The sequence below is a fragment of the Trachurus trachurus genome (assembly GCF_905171665.1).
Source record: "Trachurus trachurus genome assembly, chromosome: 21".
In the NCBI taxonomy this organism is placed as follows: Eukaryota; Metazoa; Chordata; class Actinopteri; order Carangiformes; family Carangidae; genus Trachurus; species Trachurus trachurus.
This window is the reverse complement of record NC_139899.1, coordinates 25,101,013-25,117,985: the sequence shown is the minus strand read 5'-3', so window position 1 is coordinate 25,117,985 and position 16,973 is coordinate 25,101,013. Positions and strand designations below refer to the sequence as shown.

At 40.7% G+C, this 16,973-nt stretch overlaps 1 protein-coding gene across 2 annotated transcripts in view; it reads right to left on the bottom strand.

Moving 5' to 3' along the window:
* Positions 1-787: 787 nt before the first annotated feature.
* LOC311004614 (radixin) overlaps positions 788-16,973 on the bottom strand; it is a 47,476-nt gene continuing 31,290 nt past the window's right edge. For both annotated transcript variants that reach the window (XM_083996739.1, XM_083996740.1), the window contains 11 exons: positions 16,727-16,849; positions 15,470-15,621; positions 14,468-14,551; positions 14,168-14,314; positions 13,466-13,562; positions 13,215-13,378; positions 10,640-10,770; positions 7,675-7,835; positions 6,552-6,644; positions 5,018-5,227; positions 788-3,687 (listed from right to left, as the gene is read on the bottom strand). In XM_083996739.1, coding sequence (XP_083852865.1) covers positions 3,523-3,687; positions 5,018-5,227; positions 6,552-6,644; positions 7,675-7,835; positions 10,640-10,770; positions 13,215-13,378; positions 13,466-13,562; positions 14,168-14,314; positions 14,468-14,551; positions 15,470-15,621; positions 16,727-16,849 — 1,527 coding nt within the window. In that variant the 3' untranslated portion in view covers positions 788-3,522. The remainder of the gene's footprint in view (positions 3,688-5,017; positions 5,228-6,551; positions 6,645-7,674; positions 7,836-10,639; positions 10,771-13,214; positions 13,379-13,465; positions 13,563-14,167; positions 14,315-14,467; positions 14,552-15,469; positions 15,622-16,726; positions 16,850-16,973) is intronic.

Sequence of the window (16,973 nt, the reverse complement as noted above, 5' to 3'; positions counted from 1 at the left end):
TCGAATCGAACACAATTTAAATTTCCAGACCGAAAGATCCATTTGTGGTCTGTTTGAATGGCAGGTTCCTATCAAAACACCTACGATCAAAAATTATGATAAGCCACAATTTATTATGAGAGCTTTGAGATTCAAGTTTAATTTTTCTACCCCTGTATTTCTCAAACTGTGATGTGTCAATATGACGTCAGTGAAAAAAGGTTACCTTCAGTTTTGTTTGTAACTGTGCCTCTAATGACACAGTAACCTACAAAACTAGTGTAGGTCGAGGCTTTACTGCCAACTACTACATCACTGTTTCTTATTTACTTATTTATAATCTATTTCTTTTATTGGCAGATCATCACAGAAGTTTTGGGGAGAGTTCAGTAAAAATATGTCATTGTTTTGTGCTGCCAGCTATCCCACAATGCCTTAAAAACCTTTAGTTCTGGAGAAAATGAAGCGAAGGTGTAGGTGGGGGGGTTGAGGGATGTGGTTAACTCTGAGGTCAACGGGTATTCCAAAGTGAAAGTCTGCCCACATCCGAAAATTTGTTTTGCTTTCATTTTTTTTTAACACCTTTTAAAAAACAATGTATGCGTGGGCTAGACAGATGCTGAGAAATGCTTGTTTTTGTAACTTGTTCCTCATTTTAATAAAATGGCCTTAAATCCAGTTGTTTTATGCGATGGGAATGAAATGTAAAATGACAACAATGTCCACCTCTACTGTTGTTTCTAACGTGCTTTAATGCAGCTTCAATTCTGCTACAGAAATTATTCAAATGCTCAACAAAGCCAAGATGCTGTTTATTGCTTTTCAGTGTTTCCCTTTGCTCAGGTCAATGGTGGTTATATTAAACCAAAATAAAAAACTAAAAAAAAAAAAAAAAAAATTACCTCTGCTGCTGTTTCAACGTGTATCCTGCTGGCAGATGATGACTTTCGTTCCAAACAATGGTCCAGTTCAGGTGCTGAAAACCCAAAGGTGCCATATACAAAATACACCTGTGCTGATTGATTAAGTGTGTTAATTTAAGCCCAGTCAAATTGTGAAATTGTGTTTCTATTTTACTTTTTTAACATAATGTACAATGCTTACAAAAGGCATTGCTTTAAAATGATATGTGGATTTGAAAGTTTTTTTTTTAATGTGCAGCCCAAATAAATGATCCATTCAAAAACTTGAGATTCAAATGAAATCAACTGAAATGATGATTACCTTCATGTCTTTGTTATTTTCCTATTATTGTATGAACATGTCATTCCAGAGTTGGTGTCTTTGCATTGCAGGACCAAGGAACTCGATTGAGCTTTAGGTAATACAACCTTTAACAACCCTGTCATACCTACAGAACCTGGGAAACTGTTGTGCTGTTGTGAACTGATTGTTCTTGTTTGTGCTAAAGTAAGCAATTAAAGCCCTCCTCAAGCTTTCATGGATCGTTTGCTCCCCTTGAGTTTCCTTACTGGCTCCTAAATGTGTCTCAGACTCCTTGTATACATCATATTTTGGCTGAAGACAAGAGGTCCTGAACCGTGATTCAGCGTTAGATAGCTACTTTACATGATTTATATAAAATTAATCTAAATAGAAATTATAAAGACTTTTGAAATTTAAAAGATTTTTTTTCCAGTTTAAAACTCATCACTTCTTTTATTTGTATAACAAATAAGTTATTGATACTAAACTACAATGGTCTCATATTATATCACAAATATTATTCCAAAATGTTATGTAACTCACAGAGACTTACTGTAACACATTTTAAAAAACAAATTGGCGTGTGTGGTTTACACATGACTGACTTTGTTCCGTTTGTTCCTTCCAGCCTTCCTCTGATGTTTTTTCAACCTTCATGTATCGAGGAAACTAATTAAGAAGTAATTTATATTGCCAGGGAGCTGTCACTAGCAGTGAAGCGTACTATCTGTGTGTGAAACACCCAAAACAGCATTACATAACTAGAAAATGTCTTCTCATGTTATTAAAAAACAAAAGGACATTGTGTTTCATTGCTGGCGTTAGCGTGACGGCTAACGCCCTCACGCTACAACCAACATGTCTCAGGTCCGACCGCTTTACGAAAACAAACCTGTACAGGTTTCCACATTTCAAAAACCAAATTCACAAACCAATTCTTCAGGGGGAAAAAAAACAAGATTTAACACTGACGTTCAAGGTGTGGGTGAAGTCTGATGCCGACTTAACGTTTTCTTCAAGACTGGTGAGTAAAGAGTTGCAAATGTTAACACTGGCTTTATAGCACAAGCAAAACAATGGATCAAATGTGGGATGTAAATAACAAATATGGCATGTTGTAATAATAAGATCTAACAATTTATTGTACTTCGATAAAACTATCATTACAAATGGGCAGGGATTTAAGAATAAAGAGAATTATTAACTTCACTAATAAAAAAAAACAACTGCTTCAACAACACAGGCTGAATGTTTGGGGTTATGATATCAAATATTGGGGATGTGACTGTGTTGTGCTGCTGTAACCCATCATCTCCATCACCATCCACCTCCACCTGCTGGATCTTTGTAGCTTTAAAGTTTGGGAACTGCCTCTAATCAATGTGTCAATAAATCCAGCTGCACTGCTCTAATATGAGTCAGGACTCTTTACATCATACTGTAGCTTCGTCGTTGGAAATATAAATTCATTCTTTATTGTGGGGCAAAATATATAGTTGAACAAATGTCTCAGTGGATGGAGAACGCCAGCACAGTTAGCATTAAAAACAAGCAGATTTTTTAGTTTGCATATCTGTTTGCTCAGAGTGAGCGGTAGCAAACCGACAGCCATTCAAGAAGATAAGTTAAATGATGTAACATGAACAGATCAATGACACTGACAGCAGAACTGAATGGGCTAACTTCCCCGACACAGAACAAAGGTAATACTAGATAGGTGGGAAATGAGACCAATAAGGCGTTTCTTCTTCTTCTTCTTCATATTCTTCTTCTTTTGAAACAAATTACTTAAATTGTTCAACTGATGACAAAAGTAAAAGGTACAGATATTAAAGCTTTACGGACAAGTGTGCCAGCAACATCAAAAAGCTACAAATGGCCATTTTATTTATTTTGTTGAGTAAAAGCAACGATATCAACCAATTCTGTCCCGTGTCGCTTTGTCTACCGGTCCTGTTGCCGTTTATTTATCTTACATGCAAGCATTAATATCGTCAGTATCATACAAAGGGAGGAGTCCACGTTTGACAGGATATGTCGCTTGCTATTCTTTCCAACGGATTAAAAGACGTGTGCTTCGTTGGGGCGAAAGGGGGCGGAGCTCTAAAAAGCAGGTAGCTGTGTGATTGGCCGACCGCTGCTCGGCAGAGCTTTGGCGAGGCTGAAGCTGCTAACGCCTGTCAGCTGGTCTTTCTCCTGGTAGAACCGCAGCACGAGTTCCTGCGGTGGCGGCAGGTTGTTGGTGTTTTTTTATTTTTATTTTTTGGGCTTTACAAGGAAAGTGAGGCGTTGACATGGCAACGAGACTAACTGTCCCTCTCCATCGCTGCGTCCTCATCACATGGACTCGAACTCGTCAATGCGCTGCTTGGTGTTACCCTGGCGGATCTGGCGCAGGGTTTTGTACTTGTCTCTTCCCGCCCGGACGTTCTCGGCGTGCAGCATGTCGTTCTGCGTTTTCTTGGTGTCGTCGCGGGCCTGGGCCAACTCCGAGCTCAGAGCCTGGACAGGAGAGAGAGAGAGAGAGAGAGAGAGAGGTGATGAGAGACGGGCGGAGACAACAACACATTTTAGTTCACCGTTCAGACCCTGATGCATCATCCTCTCTAGTTCAACAGGAGCCTCGGGGCTACGATGGAAAACACTGACCTCTAACTGTCAAAGACTCAGAGGATTCAGTTAAAACCTTCGCTACACAACTTTTCTCCAATAGCAAAACAACAAAATGAAACACACACATACACACACCTGGTCAAATCAGTTACGAGTTGTGAGATGTCAATAGTGTAGGTGACATACAGTGACAGCAACTCCTTTGATTATAGGAAATAACAGGAAATACGTTGCTATGGATATACTATATGTTAGTAAATGAAGCCTGTTTTTTGGGGGCTTTTGTATGTCCAAACAATCACAATCACTTTTGGTATCAAAAGTGTGTTTAGGATATTGATTTGTGTTAATTAATTTAATTAATGACCTTTTTCATCCGCTTTGGTTTGGTGATCAGTTTGGGTTTTTTGTTATGATGTGTGAATAAATGTTTTCTCTTCTTTATAAAGTAGCTCTCACATTAAAAAAGTGTGGAGACCTCTGCATCACATTAAAACAGTCTAATTTGTGTGAATACATGTAAAAACTCCCCTTATAACATCCCTGAAAGACAAATTTGGCATACAGTGCCTGTATGTGTTTGGATTTTAGACACAATTTTAACCCTAAACTTGGAGTAAAGACATCTCAGTAGTAACGTTTGGTGTATGTATCATGATATGTGAGAATACCTTTAATTCCAGTGTGTTAGCTACATGAACCAAACTCCTCCCATGTAATTAAAATCACACCTCAGGGCTTCGTCCTGAACCTGAAGTATGGATCAATCATTTATCTTGAAGTGGGAGGAAGTCTCACTAACCTTCCACCTTGCTAACCCTGAACCTGAGGCAATACTATGAAAAAACAAAAAGAAAACACCTGTCACAGCCAGGCAGCTTGTCATGAGTCGACACTGTTTGTTTTGTGGTCGGGGATCAAGTCCCAACGTGCACGGATTCTGAAAAGTCTTTTACAGTTGAAACCAATTGTCACTGTCTGCAGAGAGAGGAGATGTGAACGATATCATAAATCATCTGTCTGCAAGCGCGGCTCCAGCTCCGCATTTTTATAATTAAGACACAACACTAGCTGACTGAAAGACGCTGATTGTGTGCAACTGTCACGGCAAGAATCAGCACACAGGGTTTGGAAATATCTGCTGTGCAGTGACTCAGACTTAATAACAATTATGTTTCATTAGCCGCCCCTCCTGCTGCTGCTGCTGCTGCTTTTCTACCTGTAGCTGTTTCTTGACACGTTCGTTCTTCTGCGCCTCGGTGATGCGTTCCTCTTCGCTGCGGTGGCTGGTGACGCCGTCGCTGAGCAGCTCGGCGCTCGCCTCGGCGTTCGTTTCATCGTTCTCGTCGTGTTCCGGCGCCGGCGGAGACGTTATGGCCGTCTTCAGCTCCTCCCTGGTCTTGTCCAGGTCCTCCTGTGCCGACAGAGCCTGGAGACATGAAGACGGACGTTAACACACGTTTAAAACCTGCAAGTTGTTCTGTTTAAACTCTTTTAGACAAAAATAAAATGTAATTAATCTTGTTTTAATTCTTCACTGCTTCATGTTTTGGTTAATGTCTCTTTATGCTAGAAATGTTAAAACTGTAACTGCATTCTTCCTACATTTGATAGTATACTAATAAGTGATAGATGATGATTGATGATTTTAAAGGTGTACAGAAAAGAAAAATGAATTTGAGCCCACTATGGGTCATGCAATTAGTGTAATAACTCATCTATCAGACGATGTAGGCCAAACTTTGTGCAAAATTCTATTTTTGAGTAAATCCGGGATGAAAGTGGGGTATTTTTTTTTCGTCACACTGCTCACGATTCATCAGCCACTGATATTGGATCTGTCATCAGTCAATCAAACGTCTGAGACAACACACACACACACACACCGAGCTCGGTCTCGTCCCAAACATTGAATATCCCGCCCGCTTGATAACGACCAATCAAATTCGTTTTCCTTACTCGGGTAAACTCGTGCGGCAACTCGTGGAAACTCGTAGAAGGAGGCGCGACAAACAGGACAAACGGCCATTTCTGAACACCTTTGATAGATGTTACTGCAATTCATTAATTTAAATAGGTGACTGTGTTCATAAACTACATACTTACTGCTTTCAGTGTAGGAACAATGCTTTGTATATAATGAATTAATGCTCAGCTAATGCTTTATAATGTTCGGCTATTATTAGGTCTTCAAAATATATCGTCACTTCTGCACATGTTTCCTCTCTACTGATACAGACATCTACATTTACATGCTGTTCAGTATATTATAATTAGTCTGGAACTATTTCTCGAAATTAAAACCGTGCACTAAATTAGAATAACAGAAACTAAAAAGGAAATATCAGTTGTACTCTACAGTAAAGCTTTCACAGGACACTGGTCTGGTTATACCACAGACCAACCAGTTTCTACATTTCTAAAACCACAACATGCACAAGTGGTTTAATTCTATTTGTTCATGTGCATTATTCTTCCCTTTTTTTCTAACCGACTGGATGTGTTTTATCTCTTGTTAACTGTAATCTCCCACTTCTATTTTCCAATCTGCAGGCACCACAACCGGTCTGATGTGGTCAGCGGAGCTCCCGGTCCAGTTTGTGTCACTAGGTTCAAGAGTTCAGTCAAATTCTTGGTGTGGGTGAGACCGACCCACATTATTGTTTCTTAGAGGTAGATTTCCAGATTTCCAGATTTTCCAGATGCAAGTGTGTAACACAATGACACACTTACAGTCAGGGAGTGACACTCACTTTGTGTTGCCACTCTGTCGCTTCCTCTTCTTTTTTCCTCTTGGCCTCCTCCAGCAGAGCAATTTTGGCAGTGAACTCCGCTAACTCAGCAGCCTATTGAAAACAAACACAAGAAAAAGAACACATGCACATGGTTGAAGTTACCAAATCCAATGTGATGTCCAAACAACAGTCCAAATTCCAAAACTTACAATTTTCTAAAATGTATAATGATACGACAGACTGAGAAATTATGTTTGTCTAGTTCAGGGGTTTTCAAAGTGTGAGAGAGTGAGCCCCCCTTAATGAAAAATAAACAGCTGTGCCCCCCCCCCCCCCCCCCCCACCCCCCCCAAAAAAAGAGAATTAAACATAGCCTATTTATTATCAGTTACTATGACTAATATAATATTTGATTCATTAGACATAAATTGGTCTTCCCTGTAGGATTTGTTTGATTTACAAGCTTGTTTATCAGCATAATTATCATGACAACATAAAGCACTGACAAATATACATTGATATAGAACTCTGTAACACACTCATTACACAAGCAGCTACATGCTCTCCCTGTGTGATCATCTAGGAAGCAGACAGTCTGAGGTTGAAGTTTATATAGTATTGATGAAATGCACCGATGACACTGTGACAAGTCTCCACTGTACGTCTTGACCACATGTCAGCTGTTCAGCTGTAGTAGGCACCGGGTCGCTTTGAGCTGCGTTCATATGAAGTTATACCTGACGCTGCACAGCACACCTAACGCAGATTCCTTTTCTAACCAGAATAGTTCCACAGCCGACGTAGCGCTACATTCAGCCGAGCCTGAGGCCAGCTGAGCTCCGCTCTCCCTGACACATAAGTCAAGCATAATCGCAGTCTGTGTGTTACAAGATCGTGTTTTATCATATCGCAGTATAATTGCAAATTATAGGCTATTGCAAAAACATTAATCATTTAGCCCTATGTGCAAGTGACACGTAACTCATCTTTTGTTTGAATGTTTACAGTTTTTCTTTTTCCTCATGTCGCGCCTGAAAACCCCTGGTCTAGTTAATGTAGGATTCAAAGGTCACTTTTAAGTGGAGTTATAAATAATTTTCTTTTGGGTAAAAGCTGTGGGCTGATGTGTGAGTGCAGGTACCAGCTGTTCGTGGTTCTTCATCTGGTCGGCGGCCTGTTGAGCCAGCGCTGCCTTGGCCTCCTCCGCCGCCTGCCGCTCCCTCTCCAAGCGCTCGGCCTCCTCCTTCGCTCGCTTCCTCTCCTGCTCCAGCTCCAGAGCTTTGCGAGTCTGCTCTTCCAGCTCTGCACACACACACACACACACACACACACAAAAAACGAAATATGTTGTTATGAACCTTCTCTTAAGGACAAAAACACAAGACAGTCATCATGTAAAAACTTAACCCTGCTCTTCATTACCCTGAAGCCAAAGTTACACACTGATTTCATGGATCAATGATCTCATTGGGCAAAATTTCTCAACCATGCACATGTACGTAAACCATGTTTGTTCATTTATACACAAAGAATTTGATTTGATCAGTTTCATTCTGTGCTTTAGAAATACCAGTGTGTCTCAAATCCATCTCTGAATCTGTTATACATTCAAAAGTATCAACTCATTATAAATGTTGCTTTTGATAAACAAGTCCATGTTTATTTACAGTTTTTCTCAATTGTTTACGCACAAATACTGGGACACAGTGACCACAACATGTAACTCATGCACCAACCCCCTGAACCAAGTCTGCTAAACTACAAGCACAATTCCTGCGTTTTTGCAAGTCTCTGCATTTGGCACAAGTTTTGTTAAGAGATCTCTTTTTTAACCATTTTTTCTTCTTCACACTGTCATTCAAATTTCTAAAGTTACTGTAATTGCCCTGCTATGCAGACTGACTTATCACATGGGCAAACACTTGTCAGACAGTTTTACAATTAGCAGTCAGAGCTTTAGCACAAAAGAGCAACATGATGATGTGATGTGGATGAGGAGCTGTGGCCGGACCCAAACAGAAGAGAGGATGCAGCATAGTTTTTTACTGTAACTGTATACAGTAAATTCTTCTATTGTTTTGTATGTAGAGACCACTGTATGTGCAACTTTGTGTTGGTTGGGATGTACACTGTGTACATTGTTTTTTTGGGAAAAGTAAAATATATTTGTTAGCGTGTATTTGAGTGTTCTGAGTATAAAAACAATATTCTAAAATATTTTACAACACATGTATGTACTGTCAGTCATTATGATGAATGGATAGAAGTGTTTTACATAGATCACATCAGTGTTCAACTGGTTCTCATAAATGTCTATTCATATGATGGATTGTGTGTGTCATTTGATACCAAATACCATTTTGAGAATTGTTTTGAATGTAAAGTTTCATTTTGCAGGAGAATTTAAGGGTTTTGCTCATTGTGTGTCTGAGAGTATGAGGCATGCTTTCAGAAAATGTGTGTAAGCAATAGAAAAAAAACTGTATTTAGATATATAGAACTGTTAGAAGTGCAAATATAGAGAGATATGTTTTAGAAAACATTTGGATACAGCATGTACTGCAAGGTGGGATTTAAAATCATTAACTGTGCACAGGAGTGCGACTGCGTATCATTTTATAACTTATCTTCCTCTGCAGGCGGACAGGTCGAAGGTTTATGTTTTTAAACAGGATCTGATTTGAATTTTACAGCCAAGATTGTGAACATTAATTCTCCACTTTGGATGTGCAGTCGAGGCTTGAAAACTACTTATCTTTTCTTTCATCTCTTAGTACAATGCTCATCTTTGACAAAGTTCACCATGGTGAGCCAGGAGGATTTATGTGAAGCTGTAAAAATGCAGCCCTCTGCTGCTGCCGCTGCCTGAGGCCGCCCCCCACCCCCCCACCCCACCACCACCACCACCTTCCTGTCTTCAAGTCTTCGCTTTATGCAAATTCACAGAGAGGGCAGGCGAAATATTTGGTTTCACGGGAGCATCTGTTGGACACTGTGTTTTCTATCAGGACATGAGTTAAGTGCTGTTTAAGTTATCGCTTGTAAACATGGTGAACCAGCTGCAGCGTGAACGCCACACACTGAGATAACAGAGGTCAACAGCACTTTGTGTTAACTATACGGAAAGTGTTATAGAAGTAAAGTTTGATTTATTGATTGATGAGCGGGGGCAATAATGTGAAATGTGTTGGGTTACTCAGTCTGGGCTTCAAAAGTTGTCCTCAATGTCAAGCGTTGCATCTTTCTGTGCGATTTGATTTCACACAGGATCGTGCATGAGCAGGTAGAACCGCTGGGCGTAGATATCTCGTCTCTTTTTTTTTCTTAATTCTTTGATATTATGCAAATACGACTCCTTGACATTTACCCAGACAAGACAGTGTCAGAAAGACAAGAAATTCAAATACCTCAGGAACTCCATATAAATCATGTTTTTTTTTTTTTGACAAAAAAAAAACGTATGGTTTTAAGGCTGCCTAAACAAAAGCAGCTGAAAAAGAGAATTACTTACCACTAGTGAACTGCTGATTTGTTTATATAAATTAATAACTATCTGGCCAATGAAACGGTATTTAAAACTGTGAATTTGTCAAAACCTGTAACTCTCAATGACTTCGTTTACATGGACTTCAGATGGGGATCAGGACTTGGATGGTTATCCCGATTTTGATCAAATTCAGGATATGGCGTTTACATGAACTCAGAGAAACCTGGTTATTCAGTTTCCATGTATCCTGTATACATGATAAATACCAGTATCCCAGTTTCTGATTACTGCGTCTTGTGTGCGTATGTGTTTCAACAGAAAGAGCAACAAATTGGAAATCTGTACAAATCAGAACATTTACAAATTAAAAATGCTGCCATGTTATAAAAATAATGACTGACAGGTTTTAATATGAGAGTCGACACATTTTTTTCCAGATAAAAAGTCTCTTAACACTCCCTTAGTCTGTGGGTCGATCTGATCCAATCAGAGGTTTGGGGTTAAACAGAAGATTTTCACTGCATCTGACTGAACAGTGTTTCTTTGTTTGGCCTGTGAGTGCATGGATGCAGGTGTGTGTGTGTGTGTACAGGTGTTGGCCATCGTCCACCACTCTCACCTTTCTGAGCTCTGTGCGTCTGCTCTTCGATCTGCCTCAGCCTCTCGATCAGCTCGTCCTTCTCTCGCTCTATCCGCTCCTTCTCCTTCTCCGCCAGCTCGCGCTTCTTCTTCTCGTTCTCCAGCTGCGCTCTGTCGACACGAAAACATTTGAAAGTTACTCACCACTACTACCACAACTACCACTTAAAAATACAAAACTAGAATTAACACATCGTCGGTTCGTCCCCATTATAAAAACTAGTTTCATCCCTGTTTATCCATAGAGATCAGAGTTTGCTGTGTGAATGGTTGATCAAGGGTTAAATTATTTGTTCTGAGGTCACAAAGGTTGTTATAGTTTTAACATTTTCATTAGTTTTTATTTTTATTTAGTTTTTCAGTTTGCTTTTTTTCAGTTTAGTTTTAGTTAGTTCAACAAGTGATTAAGCAGTTTTATTTTTCATTTTTGACGAATTGACTAGTTTTTATTTAGTCTTAGTTTTCAGGTTTTAGGAGAAAGCCTCTGTGAGACTCTGAAGATGAACTTCCAAATTTGTGTGATTTTTCCTTTTTTAGTTGCATCCCATAAATGTTCCCCTCAGTCCTCATCACGTTACTTCACTCTTATCTACCTGTGGTATACCTCAGAGTCGTTCCATATTGAGCTGTGGCGTTTTCTTCCTGCAACTTTAGCATCTCTAAGAAAACTAAGACTAAGCTGATGTCATCTGCAATTCAGTTAAATTTTAGTTAGTTTTGCATTGTTCATGTAGTTTTTATTCAGTTCTCGTTTTTTGGAAAAAATGTCATTTTCACTATTTTTTCACATCTAGTTTTAGTTTTAGTTTGCTATAACCACCCTGGAGGTCACCATGCTGTTTGATCTTTGACCTCTAAAGCCTAATGAGTTTGTCGCTGAGTCCCTGTGAAGATTTATGCAAAACTCTGAAGGTATTTCCTTGAGGGTTTCTGGAGATGTTTGTGAAGTGACCCCGACCTTGACGTTTGACCTTTAGCCTCCAAACTCCAACCAGTTTACCCTCAGGTGAGGAGCTTTTATTTATTCTGTCTTACCCTGGATACTGTGTTTGTGTGCATGTCGTTTACTGTATGTGATGACGTTTTTTATAATGGCCCTGTAGGGTTTGTGTGCCACTGTGTCTGTCGTTGCCTCGGCGATATACACCTCCCTTTGCGTCAGTAGGCGGACGGACGCTCTGGAGGGATGGGCGTGTTTATTTTATGTCGAACGCCAGCGCGTCTTTTTTTATTCCAGAATCACTCATACCAAACACTTCACAAATCAACACGAGACGTAAACAACAACCCGCCTAACAACAAAGTTAAAGCAGCAGTCTCCATGGCAACAGCAGCCCACCCACAGCACTGACATTTAGAAGCTGTTTGTGTGTTTGTGTGTTTGTGTGTGGTTTAGTTCACTCACTGCTCTCTGACACGTTTATGTTTCATTTGGATTTGTTTGTTTTGTTTCTTTACAGACACAACAGCATCTCATGTGTAGTTCAACAGATGAACTTGAGCTCAGCAGCTCAGCAGGAGCACGTCTGTGGTTTTCTAGATGCAGCACCGCCCCCTACTGGTCACAAAGATTCATCAATGAATTCACACTTTATGTCAGTTACTGTAGTATTTCTTCTAAATGAAAAACACTATGTCGGCTACTGATCACTGACTCACATGCAGCCAGTCACTTCAGATCCACACTGACAAGTGGATTAATTCATCAGTAAATTATAAATACATGTAGCTACGGCTGAATTTTAATGAACACATCACACATGAGCTTTAAAATCTGTTGTTATACTGTGCTACAGTTTGCAATGAGTGAGTTAGTAATAATTATAATTGTACTGTATCTAAATTATGTATAGGCTGTTCCTTTTGCACTAGTATTGTGTATTCTTATTGTTTTAGACATTGTATGATATATTGTATTATTATTATTAGCTATTGCATTAGCCTGGGTATATCCATGCTGCCTTGCGCGCGATTTTATTCGCTCTGCAAGTCAGCCTCAACGAGGGAGCCAATCACAGAACGGGGGAGGGGGCAGCAAGACGATGATGACACACCAAGGCTACTTTGTTGATAGCTTTTCAATCCAACATGGCGGCAGACGCTTTACCTTTCGATGCAGTGTTAGAAAGTGTTGTAAATAGTTTAGACTGCAAGTTTATTTTGAAAAAAGAGCAACGTTTAGCGTTTTTTTCCTCATCAGATTTCTGTTGCTCTACATACGTCATTGGGTATGATTGATACGATTGGCTAAGCTACGTACAGACGCATTTGATAGACATTCGTAGGGCCCAATAAACAGCTCTTGGCTTTCGTAAACCACGCCTCAAATACGAAACAATGAACGGATGGTTTCCAGACCGAATCTCAATCTACACTGAGATGAGGTCTGATGTTAGCCAGGCTAACCTGGCATAAGAATCTAATTTAATCTAATCTGATCTAATCTAATCTAATCATTATTGATGACAAATACAGGAAAAGGAATATGATAAAACCTTGTCCTCTGTAGTGTATCAAAGTCCTGAATAAGTTGATTAAATAATGCTGTGCTGTACCTCTCCATCTGTTTGTGGTGCTTCTCCTCTCTGGCCTGGGCCTTCATCTGCTGCACCTCGATGGTGTCGGGCTTCCTCCTCCTCATGTACAGCTCGTGGTTTCCCATACACAACGCCAGGATGCGCTTGTTGATCCGCAACCGGGGAGCGTAGAACACAAAATCCTAGAGAGAGCACAGAGGGTGAGCGCACGGAGACGGATTTAAAAATACAAACCATCATCATCAATCACAGTCGAGTGTCAGACTTACTGGAGCTTTCTTGTCGATGGGTTTGATGACGAACTTCTTGTCGTTGAAGGAAATGTTTCTGATCTCGCTCCAGGGGAAGCCGATCTTTGGAGACAACCTGAAGAGGAGGAGGAGGTGAGAGTTTAATTAACAACTAGAAATTAAATGAAAGATGAAGTCAACTCTTCAATTATCATTATTTCAAAAGCGTCTGACTTGTAGGGGGTTTTGTTTTCTGTGTTCAGGCTGTTCGACGCCAGCAGAGGGCGCTGTTGTCAAAACAATGAAATCCACAGTCACTCAGTTCATAACCCTGGGGTTGAAGTTTATAATCTCTAGTCTGACGTACATGTTTGCCAGATATTCTTCTGAATATTTAAATTTGTGACTTTGTGATTTAAGTTAAGTTGATTGTTTATGAGTTGTCTCACTTCAAAACATGTTTTTTTTTTTACAGGCATTCATACAGTTTGATAAATTAAACTCCTCCAAAGTAACCTGTGGATGAACCGACTGTGGTTTTAGTCTTCAAAACTTGTGAGTGGGTGTTGGTTCTGACAGAGAGCAACTTCTCCTGCGGTTTGACTTTCTTCCTCTTTCATATTCGGATTATATGCTGACCACATCGATTAAACCAGTGACCCTCCACCCTGTGACCTCATGAAGTCAGTGAGTCAAAAGTCAGTGTGTGTGTGTGCATGTGCGTGTGTGTGTTTTGCTTACTTGTCTTCATGCTCATAGATGTTGAGCCCCAGGGCGTCGACTCCGAGCCACAGCTCTGTGCCCTTCTTGTTTTTGATTTCAAAGTAGTTGACGCCGTACATCTCCAGGTCCTGAGCGATCTTTAGATACTCCATCATCGCGTCTTCCCTGCAAACACAAACACACACACACACACACACACACACACACACACACACACACACACACACACAAACCCCCAGAACAGCAGCCGTCACATGTCAGTGTCTCAACATCTGGAAAAGCCTCCATGATCGGCTCCTCTGTGGCTTTTGGCCTCACCTGAGCATGCTCCTGTGCTCCTCGTGCCAGGTCTGTATTCTGTCCTCCCACTGCTCCTTCGTCAGCTTGTGTTGCTCCAGAACTCTGCACACAGACAGGTAAACACCAGCGTTGGGCACGTTACTTTAAAAAAGTAATTAGTTTACATGATAAACATAATTAATTACCAGGAAAAATAAGTATTGCGTTACTTTTTTTTTTTTTAAATAAAATGCTCAAATACTGTATGTCAAATTACTTGGACTTCTCTCCCTATCCCTGTTTATCTGGAACTAACCCAGGGTTTCTCCTGGATAGAGAATTTGGTTGTGGCCGCCACTGCTAAATCTCTCATCGCAACCAGCTGTGTTTTTGTTTTTTTCAGGGGATTTTTTATGTATTTATTTTGAAAGGACAGCTGGAGAAAATGAGAGGGGGGATTGACATGCAGCAAAGGGACTGTCGGGTGGAATCAAACCCAGGGTTGCTGCAGCGGGCGTGCTCTAACAAGTGAGACATACAGCTCGGCGTATTTAATGTGAATTTCCACTGGCCGTTTCAGTGACGGAGAGCGACCTGATGCTGCTTCATAAATGCCGCTGCTGCTGCAACTATTAATGATGGATGTTTACCTTAAACAGGTGTGTTGGTAGTCTGATGGTAGCCGACTTCTTGAGTCAAGTAACGGTGAATAACGGCGCATCTTATTGTCAGTAACGGTAACAGCGTAGTGACGGGGGAAACTGTAACGTTTTTGATTACTCGTTACTGAAAAAAGCAGCACCGTTTATTATAACACTGTTATTCCCATCACTGGTAAACACATACATGAAAACATATAGTAATAATGATGCTAGATTCCATCATCCCTATAAGTTAATGCTGTTTTCACAACTCCAGTCTGAATACTGTGTGTGTGTGTGTGTGTGTGTGTGTGTGTGTGTGTGTGTGTGTGTGTGTGTGTGTGTGTGTGTGTGTGTGTGTGTGTGTGTGTGTGTGTGTGTGTGTGTGTGTTCACTGTACCTCTGAGGCAGTAGCCGGTCGGAGGCCAGGTAGCCAGGCTTGTGAACGTCTTTGCTGTAATCTCCGTACTTGGCCTGGACGGCGTAGGAGGCCAGCAGCACGGCGGTCTCCGGGGGACAGTAGTTTTCATCGTTCAAAATGGCCTCCTTCACCTGCACAAACAAACACACACACATACACACAGTTTCAGTCAGTAGCAGCTTGTCGTCAGAGTCCCAGAGGTTCCCCCAGCAGAGATGATTAAGATGCTGCTCAGTCAACCTTTCCTGGGTAAATAAACCTCAGAGATTATATTTAGAGCAGCAGCAGAAGCAGCAGCGAGTACTGTACGTCTGAATCTGGAGGACGAAACGAGGGATCGCCATCAGATTTAGCACAGGCATTAATAGAAAGTCAGGGGATCCCCTTCATCACTACAGGGTTTACACCATCAGCTGAGGAGCCGGGCTTCGTTTGAAGCTTTTTCAATACATGCTGATATGAGTTCAACTTTCACAAGCTTTGAATGTTAAATACTGACAGAACTTTGATAAAATACAGTTTAAAGATTAAGATTAAGATTAACTTTATTGTCCCACATTGTGAGAAATTAGCTATGACGCGGTTCGGCGGCAACTGGCGGCAACCTGTCAGAATAGAGACGTCCTTCGGCTGCCTTTTCTTTCTTTTTTTTGTATTTCGGCTCCCCAATGACCAGCGCAATCGAACTTTGACGTCAGTCACGTGACGGGCGACCAAAGTGGCTGAAAATATTTGCCGTTTTGGGAGCTGTCTTGTCTGAAGCCCACCCTCTAGCGTTTTTGAGGCTTTGGAAGCTTTTGGTGTGAACGCACAGTTACACACGATCACATACAATAGATATGCACATCCATATCATACAAAGTGCCGGAGAGTTCAGGAAACATGGTGCATTGAAAAATGAATAAATAGCACCAAATAAAAAGTGCTAAAATTGTAGTAGGAAAATTACTAACCTATACAGAAATGCAAGTCACCTGACCTGAGCTATGGTCTTATCTGACCTTATTTAACAGCTTAAAACACAATTTTAATTAGAAAATGTGATCAAAGAATCATTAACACTAGAGGTCTGACAAGAAATATAATGACTTAATGCCAGATTTTAATTCTGTTACCTGACAGATGCTATATCTAACTGTGATGGGCACCAATAGAAATGTTAAACAGAAGAATAAGTAAATAAATAAACCCCGACAGCTGCTGTAAATCGCTGGACACTGAGCCGTGTGGTCCGACCTGCAGGAAGAAGAGCTTCTGTGTGATCTCCTGGATCAGCTCCTCAGAAACGTCCTCTGGGAAGAACTTTGCTCTGAACTTGAACTGCAGCGGATTCTCCTTCTTCACATCCTGCTGGGTCACCTGGACAAAACACCCACACACAGACACACACACACACACACACACCATGTTTCATGTGTTACCTTGTGTCTGCACGTGGCTACTGTGTAAATAGATTTAGCACAAGTTTCCTGTGTGTTTATTC